Source organism: Hypanus sabinus, chromosome 6 (assembly GCF_030144855.1).
Source record: "Hypanus sabinus isolate sHypSab1 chromosome 6, sHypSab1.hap1, whole genome shotgun sequence".
NCBI lineage: Eukaryota > Metazoa > Chordata > Chondrichthyes > Myliobatiformes > Dasyatidae > Hypanus > Hypanus sabinus.
Genome location: NC_082711.1, coordinates 29,837,661 through 29,850,391, shown reverse-complemented (window position 1 = coordinate 29,850,391; position 12,731 = coordinate 29,837,661). Strand labels below are relative to the sequence as shown.

The 12,731-nt window shown below is 42.5% G+C and overlaps 1 protein-coding gene across 5 annotated transcripts in view; it reads left to right on the top strand.

Annotated features, from left to right (window-relative positions):
- vipr2 (vasoactive intestinal peptide receptor 2) overlaps positions 1–12,731 on the top strand; it is a 149,095-nt gene that overhangs the window by 103,167 nt on the left and 33,197 nt on the right. For all 5 annotated transcript variants that reach the window (XM_059971891.1, XM_059971890.1, XM_059971893.1 and 2 more), the window contains 2 exons: positions 12,106–12,256; positions 12,355–12,415. In XM_059971891.1, the coding sequence (XP_059827874.1) occupies positions 12,106–12,256; positions 12,355–12,415 (212 nt within the window). The remainder of the gene's footprint in view (positions 1–12,105; positions 12,257–12,354; positions 12,416–12,731) is intronic.

Below are 12,731 nucleotides of genomic sequence, written 5' to 3'. Positions count from 1 at the left end.
CAGGGTACTCAGAGTCCCATGATAATATAGGCCAAAGTCCACATGGTTTTCTAAAGGGGAAAACTTGCCTGACAAATCTGTTGGAATTCTTTGAGGAAATAACAGGCAGGATAGACAAAGGAGAGTCAGTTGATGTTTATTTGGATTTTCAGAAGGCCTTTGACAAGGTGCCACGCATACCGTATAAGTCTACTTAGCAACATCTTGTGAGATGCCCATTTAGAAAAGAGATGAGGAAAATTTTCCTTTACCAGAGGATGGTGAGTTTGTGAAATTCATAGCCACAGATGTCTGTGCATGCCAAGTCATAGCAAATATTTAAGGCTGAGGTTGATAGGTTTTTGATTAATCAGGGCATCAAAGGTGACAGAGAGCAGGCAGGAGAATGGGGTTGAGAGAGCCATGGTGGAATAGCGAAGCGGACACTATGGGCCATACAGCCTAATTCTGCTGCAATGTCCTATGGTCTTTTGGAGCTTTCTAACTGTTTGCTATGGAGAAACCACTTCACAGGATCAGGAAAAGCTGCGGGAAGTTGTAAACTCTGCTAGCTCCATCATTGGTACTAGCCTCCCGAGGATTCAGGACAGCTTCAAAAGGTGATGCATCAAAAAGGCAGCATCCATCACTAAGGACCTCCATAACCCAGGACATTCCCTCTTCTCACTGGTACTATCAAGGAGGAGGTACAGGAGCCTGAAGACACACACTCAATGTTTCAGGAACAGCTTCTTCCCCTCTGCCATCAGATTTCTGAATGGGCAACGAACCAATGAATACTACATCATTATTTTTGTGTCTTCCCTGGTGATAATAAGACAGTATGTCCCAGATGGCGAGATTCCTTATTGATGGAAGCCGCCTTCTTATTCGAGGAACCCTTGCTTTTTGCCCGTAATCGATCTGTCTGAGTCTGCTGCCTCTTACCATCCTGTGCATTAGCTACTCCATACTAGGCAGTGACACACTTAGAATGCTCTCCATAGTACATCTTGCTAGAGGGATTGCTGACATACGAAATCTCTTTGACATTACATGACCTTTAAGCTCTATTTTGTACAGTCGATCTGGGAATAACACATGCTGCATTGTACTACATGTATATTAGCATAGCATTACTTGCAACATCCATGGAAATTAGCGTAAGTCCCCCACACAACACCATTTTAATATGTAAGTTAATAAGGAAGGTAAACTTATAAAGTGACTATGCACATGTTATTAGCAGAAGAAATGAGCAGAGGGTTTTACTGTTAGTAAAACTCTGCAGCTGAGACAGCTAAATTACATTGAAATACTCCCAAGTTCTTTATATATAATGAATTAATTTGATATGAAATGATAGATGTGTAAACTTGACCTACACTGCAGAGTTGAAATGCTATGCTTAAAAAAAAAATTTGGCACACTTTAGTAAGTTACTTGCATTCCAAAAGGAATAAATATTTATCTATGTATCTTAATCAGCTTAAAAACTGCATTTAGAAATTAGTTCTGAGCCAAATTACCCTCGCTGTGCTGAGGTTATCTATAACATTGGCAATGTAAGTCTCTGCTGGTTATTCATTTTCTAGGTCAGAACAATCCCCTGTGGGACTTTATGTCCACAGCAGCCCAGCTCTCTGGTCTGGAGTTCTCTGGTAAACTCAGCAACAGAACATAACCGCTGATGTGACAACTGGCAGGTCCCGTGGAGAGTAATGACTTAACTGAACACTTCCGATCTTCACTTTGGAGTTTTATTTAAAAGTGGGGTGCTGGGAACTGCTTACATTTATTCAGTTCCAGGTGTATGTTCCACTGAACAGCTAGACAGGATTTAACACCTTCTTTGAAAGAGAAATACACCAACAGCGAAACAAACAAACAGAGAGTACAAAGAAGGTTCACTAGATTGATTCCTGGGATGACAGGACTTTCATATGAAGGAAGACTGGATCAACTAGGCCTATACTCACTGGAATTTAGAAGATTGAGGGGGGATCTTATTGAAACATATAAAATTCTAAAGGGATTGGACAGGCTAGATGCAGGAAGATTGCTTCCGATGTTGGGGAAGTCCAGAACGAGGGGTCACAGTTTAAGAATGAAGGGGAAGCCTTTTAGGACCGAGATGAGGAAAAACTTCTTCACACAGAGAGTGGTGAATCTGTGGAATTCTCTGCCACAGGAAACAGTTGAGGCCGATTCATTGGCTATATTTAAGAGGGAGTTAGATATAGCACTTGTGGCTAAAGGGATCAGGGGGTATGGAGAGAAAGCAGGTACAGGGTTCTGAGTTGGATGATCAGCCATGATCATACTGAATGGTGGTGTAGGCTCGAAGGGCCGAATGGCCTACTCCTGCACCTATTTTCTATGTTTCTATGTTTAAGCTCATTATGAAATTTTGAAGAATCAGGCCTCTCAAATCTATTCAGCAAATTGAGTCCTGCCGAAGGGTTTTGGCCCGTAACGTCAACTGTACTAATTTCCATTGATGCTGCCTGCCCTGCTGAGCTCCTCCAGCATTTTGTGTGTGCTGCTCAGATTTCCAGCAACTGCAGACTTCCTCTTGTCACAGATTATTTACTTAATGGGCTATAGAAAAGAAGGTACAGAATACAAGCACCAAAGTGAAGAGGTGTAAGACTTTAAATAGACCTCGTTTGGAGTATTGCACAAAGTTTGTTACCTCCTCTTACGAAGGTCTCTAATTACCAAGGCTTGAAAAGTGGGAGGTTTTCTACAAGAGGTGAGGGATGTGAGAATGTCAGAGCGCAGGAAACAAGAATGGAAGTGAGCCAAATGACCCTTTGTTCCTGATATATATTAAATTAAATTAAGTAAGTCGTGCAAAAAGAGAACAAAAAATTAGTGAGGTGATGTTGTTACGTACCCCGTAACTGGGTTGTCAAACCAGCAGAAATGGAACACCCGTTGGAGTCTGTAATCTCTAGAAACTAATAACGTTTATTAGTAAATTAAGTAATACAGTACACTAGATGCAAGGATATAAATGTAACAGGTTAGCAATGATAATATACACATATACACAGAAATATGGGAATAGGAATCAACCAAGCTCTTTCGAAGTCTAGGGGTAAATGATCAGTCTTTAAGTGAAGCAGAGTTCAGTTCAGTTTAGAGTAGTTCGAGGTAGTTGTTGTGGTACTGTTGGCGAGAGAGAGTGAGAGATACAGCTGAGATTTCAGGCAAACCTTCCGTTGTCTTCTTGTCCTGTTGTGGTCACCGACTGTGACCCCTCCATTCTAGATGCGACCGTTCTTCCCTGGTGAACCCGTCACCCAGCCAAGGGTGGACACACAACAGGTCCCCACCGGTCGTACCTTTACACCCTGAGCGCCTCTGGCCGAGTCCCGCAAATCGGTCCTCCAAACTCCAACCGACTTGTGGGGGCACAATGCTCTCTCCAGGGTCTCGTGGCGTGTCTGCGGTGCCTTAGCAAACCCGCTGTTTTATTCCCCCCCCCCCATGGGGTATCACTTGTCCATCAAACTTCACCACTTTCTTTTGTCTCAGCAGGAGTGTTAATGAGCAATTCATGTTCAAAGCAAAGTGGCGGTATCACTGCAGACGCCAAAATACTAAAATACTGAATTATGTGTCTGTCTCTCTCCTTACCTCTCTCTCATTAGCATTTTTGAATGGCTCGCCCTTATCAGCAGCATCCGTTCTGCAGCTCTGCTTGGCTTCACACATCGCAGTGTTCATTCAGAAATCTGAGGGCAGCATTGAGGGTAGTACAAGGGAAAGGCAGTAACGGAATGCAGAACACAATTGCAGAGAAAGTGCAGTTCAGGCAGAATGTAAGATGCAAGGTCATGGCAGGGTATGCTTTGAGGTTAAGAGTTCATCATTCAGCTTTACTCTACTAGAGTTCCATTCAATAGTCTTAGGACAGTGGGATATAAACTTGAGCCTAGTGGGGTTTCAAGCTTTTGTAGCTTCTGCCAGGGGAGGAAGGGGGTTGGGGAGAACAAAGAATGCTGCGTGGGAGGAGACTTTGATTATGTTGGCTGTTTTTCTAAGTCAGAGGGAGGTGTAGGCAGAGTCCCTGGAGGGGACTGTGGTGTCTGTGATGCACTAGGCTGTGTCCACAACTCTCCGCAATTTCTTGCAGTATTGGGGGGAGCAGCTTTCATACCAAGCCAACATCAAAATGAGAATCAGGTTCATTATCGCTGACATATGTCATGAAATTTATTGTTTGGCAGCAGCAAGACATACAATTAACATAAGTTACAAAAATAATCGGCCACAACATGGGTTCAGGAACTGTTCAGGCATCTGATGGAAGAAGCTATACTTAAAAGGTTGCTGTGTGTCTTCAGCCTCATATACCTCTATCCTAATGGTGGAGGTACTTCTATTTCCTGAGGAGACTGAGGTCCTTTTACATCTGCCGGACGATGCTGAGGATGTTCTATGAGTCTGTGGTGGCCAGTGCTATCATGTTTGCTGTTGTGTGCTGGGGCAGCAGGCTGAGGGTAGCGGACACCAACAGAATCAACAAACTCATTCGTAAGGCCAGTGATGTTGTGGGGGTGGAACTGGACTCTCTGACGGTGGTGTCTGAAAAGAGGATGCTGTCCAAGTTGCATGCCATCTTGGACAATGTCTCCCAACCACTCCATAATGTACTGGTTAGGCACAGGAGTACATTCAGCCAGAGACTCATTCCACCGAGATGTAACACTGAGCGTCATAGGAAGTCATTCCTGCCTGTGCCCATCAAACTTCACAACTCCTCCCTCGGAGTGTCAGACACCCTGAGCCAATAGGATGGTCCTGGACTTATTTCCACTGGGCATGATTAACTTATTATTATTTAATTATTTATGGTTTTATATTGCTATATTTCTTCACTGTTCTTGGTTGGTGCAGCTGTAACGAAACCCAATTTCCCTCGGGATCAATAAAGTATGTCTGTCTGTCTGTAAGGCAAATGGGGTTCAATCAGATCCTCCCTCATCTATTAAGTTCCAATAAGTACAGGCCCAGAGCCATCAAACATTCCTCATATAACACTTTTATTCACAAAATATCCTTGAGAACCTCCTCTGAATCCTCTCCAATGCCAGCATATCTTTTCTTAGATAAGGAGCTCAAAACTGTTCACAATACTCAAGGTGAGCCCTCACCAGTGTCTTATAAAGCCTCAGCATCACATCCTTGCTCTTATATTCTAGACCTCTTGAAATGAATTCTAACATTGTATTTGCCTTCCTCACCACCGACTCAACCTGCAAATTAACCTTTAGGGTGTTGGGCACAAGGGCTCCCAAGTCCCTCGGCATCTTAAAAATAATGATGGGCGTGTTTAATTTAGGCAGCTCATTTGGAGAAAACATGATGGACAGGTAAGTGAGTTCTAAGTCACATGTTAATTTGTTCAACACTTAATCTTCAGACTCGAGGTCAAAAATAATGCAATATCAATCTTGAGAAGTTATGCTTATTGTTAGAAGTACAAAATACTTCAAAATCAGAAATGAATACAGTTGAAAAGATTTTGATCAAGTCTTCCAAAGGAGACAAATGGAGTACATACAGAATCTGAATCAGGTTTCATATTCCTGACATATGTCATGAAATGCGTTGTTTTGTGGCAGCTGTACATGGCCATTCATAAAAATACCACAAGTTGCAATAAGATATATAAAAAAATCAATAAGTAGTGTGAAAAGAGTGCAAAATAGTGACCCATTCTGAAATCTAATGGTGAGGGGGAGGAAGCTGTTCCGAAAATGTCAAGTGTGCATCTTCATGCATCTGTGCCTCCCTGAGATTGTAATAAGAAGAGGGCATGTCCTCAATGGTCCTGGAGGGTCTTCAGTGATGGATGCCATGTTCTTGAGGCATCAGCTTTTGACGATGTCCTCGGTGGTGCAGAGGCTAGTGCCCATAGTGCAGCTGGCTGAGTCTACAACCGTCTGCAGCTTCAAATTATTTTAAAATTGCTAGTAAGGGATGTTTACACAATACACTGTGTTAAAAGGAGACATTGGAAGTCTTAAAATCTATCCTCATGACTGTTTATTCAGCTTCTGCAAAGGATGATGAGTGACTTTAGCTAGAGAATGAATACAAAGCAGTTTATCACCATCAAAGTGACGGTGAGAATCATTCAGCTCAATCCCATAGGAAGTGAGTCTGCATCTATCATGCACAGTTCAAATGCATGAACCTTGACCTTTTCAGTTTTTAATGATTTTAAATCTTTTAATTGCTAAATCCATTATGTGGTGGATAGTTCTAATATTTAATCAACTTCAATGCTAAAATCTGCACTTTCAGACTACCTCTATAAATCGGACATTTATCACTATGAAGTGGATTAAAGACCCACTGGAGCTTTAGGATTATGGGAGATATTAATGTGGGTGAACAAAACTAAGCTGAACAGATTGTGAAGGGTTTGGAGTTTAAGAATAGGGAGGTTTTGTTTGAAGTTGCAGAGGGTGTTTAGAATGAGGTCACACCTGGAATAATGTGCTCAGCTTTGGTCCCTGTACCTAACGAAGTATATAGTAGTCTTGAAGAAATTCCAAAGAAGATTCACCAGGGTAATTCATGGGAGGAGAGAGCTATCTCATCAAAGAAAGCTAGAATAGAGTTTGGGCCTGCATTCGTTGGAGTTTAGAAGAATGATTATTCAGACATATTGCATCCCAACAGGGCTTGACAAGGTAAATGGCTAGGCATTCTCCAATTCCATCACATCTTTTCCAGAATTGTACATAATATATCAGGCGCAGTCACAACAACATCTTGTACAGCTGTAACATAACATTCCAACTGCTGTACTCAGTTCCCTGTCCAAAGGAGGCAAGCATGTCATACACTGTATTCACAATTTTCTCTACCTCTGTTTCCATTACAGGGTCCTATGTACTTGTGACCCCACGTCTCTCTGTTCTTTAAAGTCACATTCCCCTTCCATCCATTGTGCAAGTCCTGTCCTAGAATAATTTCCCAAAATACATAAATTCCCATTTATCCAAGCTAAATTCCATTTGTCATTCCTTGGTCCACTTTCTCAGTTGATCTAGATTCCGGCCTAGATCCTAGAACATTGTCCTAGAGCCTTAATCTCCACTGTCTCCCACAGCACCAATTGTGGAGCCATTTGTCAACTTACTAACTTGTCTGTGCCCTTGTGAACTTGCAGTGATTATTTTCTTGGTATACAAGATTTTTTTTTTGGGTTTGTTTTTCTGGAAAGCTAATGTCACATGCAAGCTGATGTTGTGTTGCATATGAGCTGATACACTGCATAGATCTTTTCCTTGATCTCTGTGTTTGTTTTTGTAGTGGCTTAGACCAAGTTAATTTCATTGGTTTACACTGGGTAGCTTGTATCCTTTAATAGTCACAGAAAAAACATGGGCTGCCCCACACACGCTACATGTTTGCAAGGAGCCAATAGAGTTTATGCTATGCTCTGCTAGAACCAAAAAAGAACAATAACCTTTAAAGAGTGAAAGCTGGTAAATGGCTTTATTGCAGAGAAAATTGACAGAGAAATGTGTAGACAGTTTACTATAATGTCAGTGTTAAATCATTTATGGAAGTAACCTCTCAGATTGATGAGGGGCCCTTCCGTTAATCATAGTGTGAATAATCATTGAATGCACTCCCAACCTGTCAAACACATGACAGGACAGTCTGCCATGTTGGTCACTGAGCTAGACCATAGCAGTGATATGGCATTAAAACCAAACCTAAAATGGTCTTGACTACAGCATTAAAACCAAAGGCAACTGATGCTCAAAGTGTAGTTTTTCATTGATTGTATTGTATTTCTTTGGTCTACTGTGATTGCCTGAAAGAAAATGAATCTCAGTATAATACTTGTGACATGTATGTACTTGGAAAATAAATTTACTTTGTACTTCATACTTATCGATGGTGATCAGCAAGTATTTATCTACAGTATACCAATATCGGTTCCCAGCTGGCACTCCATAGCCTTTCACGTCGTAGCATTTCAAATTCTCATAAAAATAATTCTTAAAATAATTAGGGACCCTGAAGACGTACAAAATGATGGAGGCCTGGGGTAGTTCTAGTTCGAGACAGTAATTCCTTTGGTCTGCCACAGATGTAAACAATGCATCTGAAATGACAGCAGAAGGTGCTGGAAATATTCAGCCACTGTCTGTGGTGAGAACATTCTCTTGTGTGGTCTGGGAGTTATGGGATCGTACAGCACAGAATCATGTCCTTCATCTTGCCCACTCACTGCCATTACTCAAACACATGTTGATGCTAATCCTGCATTAATCCCACTTTTTTCTCCCCACCCTATCACTATCACTAATACTTATATCAACCAGACCCTATGGGCAAGCTACATTGACTATTAGTCATAGATTGGTATAGCACAGAAAATAGGCCCTTTAGCCCCATTCGTGCAAGTCAACCAAGTGGTTTAACTGAGCTAGTCCCACTTGCTTACATTTGACCCATGTCTCTTTAAACTTGTCCAAATGTCTTTTAAATGTACCCACCTCTGCCAGCTCATTCCAAATGCACACCACTCCATGCCTGACTGGTTGCATCACAGCCTTGTCTGGAAACACCAATGCCCTAGCATGGAAAAGCCTACAAAGAGTAGTAGGTGCTGCCCAGTCCATCACAGGACAAGCCCTCTCCGCTATTGAGCACATCGTTGCCACAAGAAAGCAGCATCTGTCATCAAGGGCCGTCACCATCCGGGTAATGCTCGCTTCACACTGCAGCCATCAGGCAGGAGATACAGGAGCCTCAGGTTCTCACAACACTGCTCAACAGCAATTATTACCCCTCAACCACGAGTTTCCTAAACCAGCATGGATAACTTCACTCGCCCCAACATTGAGCTGATTCCACAGGCGAGAGACTCACTTTGAAGGACTCTTACCACTCATGTTCTCAGTGTTTGTCTCTCTGTCTATCTATTTATTTGTTTATTTATTTATTGTATTTGCACAGTTTGTCTTCTTTTGCACACTGGTTGTCTGTCAGTCTTTGTGTGTAGTTTTACATTGATTCTATTGTATTTCTTTGTTCCTGAGAACACCTACAAGAAAATAAACCTCAAGCAGTATGTGGTGACATGTAGGTACTTTAATAATATGTACTTTGAATTTTGAACATTGATCTAATAGATTTACTTTGAACCCTCTGTGTGAAAAAGTTGTCCCTCATATCCCTTTTAAATCTTTCCCTTTGACTTAAAGACGTATCTTCTTGTGTCAGACTCCCTTCTCCTGGGGAAAAGACTGTGGCTAGTCATTTTCATATCATTGGCATGTAGAACATAGGACAATGCAGCACAGTACAGGCCATTCATCCCAAATGTTGTGCTGACCCTTAAACCCTGCCTCCCATATAACCCTTCACCTTAAATTCCTCCATATACCTGTCTAGTAGTCTCTTAAATTTCACTAGTGTATCTGCCTCCACCACTGACTCAGACAGTGCATTCCACGGACCAACCACTCTGAGTAAAAAAAACCTTCCTCTAATATCCCCCTTGAACTTTCCTCCCCTTAACTTAAAGCCATGTCCTCTTGTATTGAGCAGTGGTGCCCTGGGGAAGAGGAGCTGGCTATCACTCTATCTATTCCTCTTAATATCTTGCATACCTCTATCATGTCTCCTCTCATCCTACTTCTCTCCAAAGAGATCATAATGCATACCCTCTAAACCAGGCAGCATCCTGGTAAATCTCCTCTGTACCCTTTCCAATGCTTCCACATCCTTCCTATAGTGAGGCAACCAGAAATGGACACAGTGTGGCCTAACCAGATTTTATAGAGCTGCATCATTACCTTATGACTCTTAAACTCTATCCCTTGACTTATGAAAGCTAACACTCCATAATCTTTCTTAACTACCCTATCTACCTGTGAGGCAACTTTCAGGGATCTGTGGACATGTACCCCCAAATCCCTCTGCTCCTCCACACTCCCAAGTAATCTGCCATTTACTTTGTACTCTGCCTTGGAGTTTGTCCTTCCAAAGTGTATGCAGGGAACGGGCTAAGAGGGTAGCGTGATATTAATACGCAGCAGCCTCTCCGGACTCTGGATTTGGGGATTGCCAAACATTATGTGGATTTTCTGGTGTAGTCTGTTTTGTTGTGTGCTTTTGTGATATAATTCTGGAGGAACATTGTTTCATTTTTTAACTGCATTGCAGTTGTGGTTTCTAAATGACAATAAACCAAAATTCAATTCAATTCAATTCAATCACCTCACTCTTCTCCGGGTTGAACTCCATCTGCCACTTCTCAGCCCACTTCTGCATCCTATCAATGCCTCTCTGCAATCTTCAACAATTCTCTACACTATCTACAACACCACCAACCTTTGTGTCATCTGCAAACTTGCTAACCCACCCTTCTACCCCCACATCCAGGTCATTAATAAAAATCACTAAAAGTAGAGGTCCCAGAACTGATCCTTGTGGGACACCACTAGTCACAACCCTCCAATCCAAATGTACTCCCTCCACCATGACCTTCTGCTTTCTGCAGGCAAGCTAATTCTGAATCCACCTGGCCAAACTTCCCTGGATCCCATGCCTTCTGACTTTCTGAATAAGCCTACCATGTGGAACTTGCAAATGCCTTACTAAAAATGATCCCTTACTAAAACTGATACAGACAGTGATGTGTTGTAAAATATGTTATTTTGCAGCAGCAGTACATAGCAATACATAATAAAAACTATGAATTATGATACAAAGTATATATATAAAAAAAGAAAATTAAATTAAGTAAGTGGTGCATATAGAGAGGAAAAAATACTGAGGTAGTGTTAATAGATTAAATCTCTATTCAGAAATCTGATGGTGGAAGGGAAGAAGCAGTTCCTGAAATGTTGAGTGTATGTCTTCAGGCTTTTGTACTTCCTCCTTGATGACGGCAATGAGAAGAGGGCATGTCCTGGGTGAGGGGGCTCCTTAATGATGGATGCTGCCATTTTGAGGCTGTAGCTTTTGAAGGCGTCCTGGATGCTGGGGAGGCTGCTGCCCATGATGGAGCTCACTGAGTTTATAACTTGGAAGAGTTTTTTTTCCAATACCATGCAGTGGCTCTTCCACACCAGACAGTGATGCAGCCAGTCAGAATGCTCTGCATGGTGTGTGGCCTCGTTGGTCGTGGTCGACCATGGGTACTGCACCTCTGGTAGTCACTGGGAGTGGCCTCTCCAGGGTGCAAGCCAGGGCAGAGTTGATATAGAGATCCGTCTGTTGCCCATGCAGTGGGACCCCCCCCCCCCCAACGCTGATGACGGGTCCAAAGGAACGACGGAACTCGATACAGTTTGGTGTCAGCAGCATCGCAGGAGTTGCCGTGCCGGTGCTGGGTACAGCAGTCAGCCCCTTCGGGACTCCGACTCCAGATTTTTCCTCGGGGTTTACTCCCGAAGCCTTTCCCGTGAGCGGGTATAGCCACAAGGCAGCGGAGGTTTAAAGTCGGAGTTTACCCTCTCCTAGACGAGCTACCATCTGTGGTTAATGAGCCCCATCTGCCCGGAGCAACTGGTTTTAAGGTGCCAGTGGCCCACCTTTGCCCCTTCTCCTGTCAGTGGGAACAGCTCCGCCAGGCATCAGAGTTATGCCACACGTGAAGGCCAGGAGTTGGACTTGGTTGTCAGAGGCTGTCTGAGACACACGCCATGAAAAGCATTTGTTTAGCAGTGGGAGCTCGTCCCCACTGCCACCCTTCGGCTATGACTACCCTTGGAGCCTCCATGGTACACTTGTGGAATACCAGTAAGATTCTCATTAAAAAGCAATCCACCTACCTATACTTCTCTATCACTCCGAAAGAAACCAGAGCAATTGGAGGAAACCAAAAAGTTTACAGTGAGAACAAACAAACTGCAGAGCAGAAGTTGGAATGGAACTGTGAGACAGGAGCTCTGTTAGCAGCAGTTCTGGGTCTTTGAGATGAAGCTATAACTCTCTTTATCTCTCTCCATGGATGTGACCTGACTTAAGAAGCATGCCATTTCCAGCATGCACAATGTAATTTTAATTATACATGTTTAAAAAGTATCTTTTTCTGATCGCAGCTCAGTGTGATACCTATCTGTTTCATTATAGGTTGGCTGTAAGGTTATTCTGGTTTTTTTCAATTACTTCATCACAGCAAACTTCTACTGGTTGATGGTGGAAGGTTTGTACCTGCACACACTGCTCATGGTCTTTTTCTCTGAAAACAAATATTTTGTACTCTACATGCTGATCGGCTGGGGTAAGTCATTTTCTGAAATGATTAGAAAACATTGTCAACTGATGAAATCCGTCTTCAACCTATTTCGACCTTAATTCAATGGATGGTATCTTCTGCAGGTATGCCAATTTTCATCGTAATTACATGGATTATTCTGAGAATCTACTTGGATGATGTTCAGTGAGTATGAACTGTGGTAAAGAAAAAAAATGATTGACTGCTGTCAGGTTTCTGCTTAAGTTCCAAACTTTGCTCTTGATCTAAGCAGAGTATCATATAAGGAAATGAAAATGCATCTCTCTCTCTCACAATCAGTCCATCTATCCATCTCTATCTATCTATCCAATATATCTATCTATCCATCTATCTGTCTATTTGTCTATCTGTCTCTCTGCCTATCTGATCTCTTCATTCCTCTCTCTGTCTTTCACAAGCTCTCTGTCTCTCCTCCTCTCTCCCCCATATCTCTCTCTCTCACACACACACACACACACAC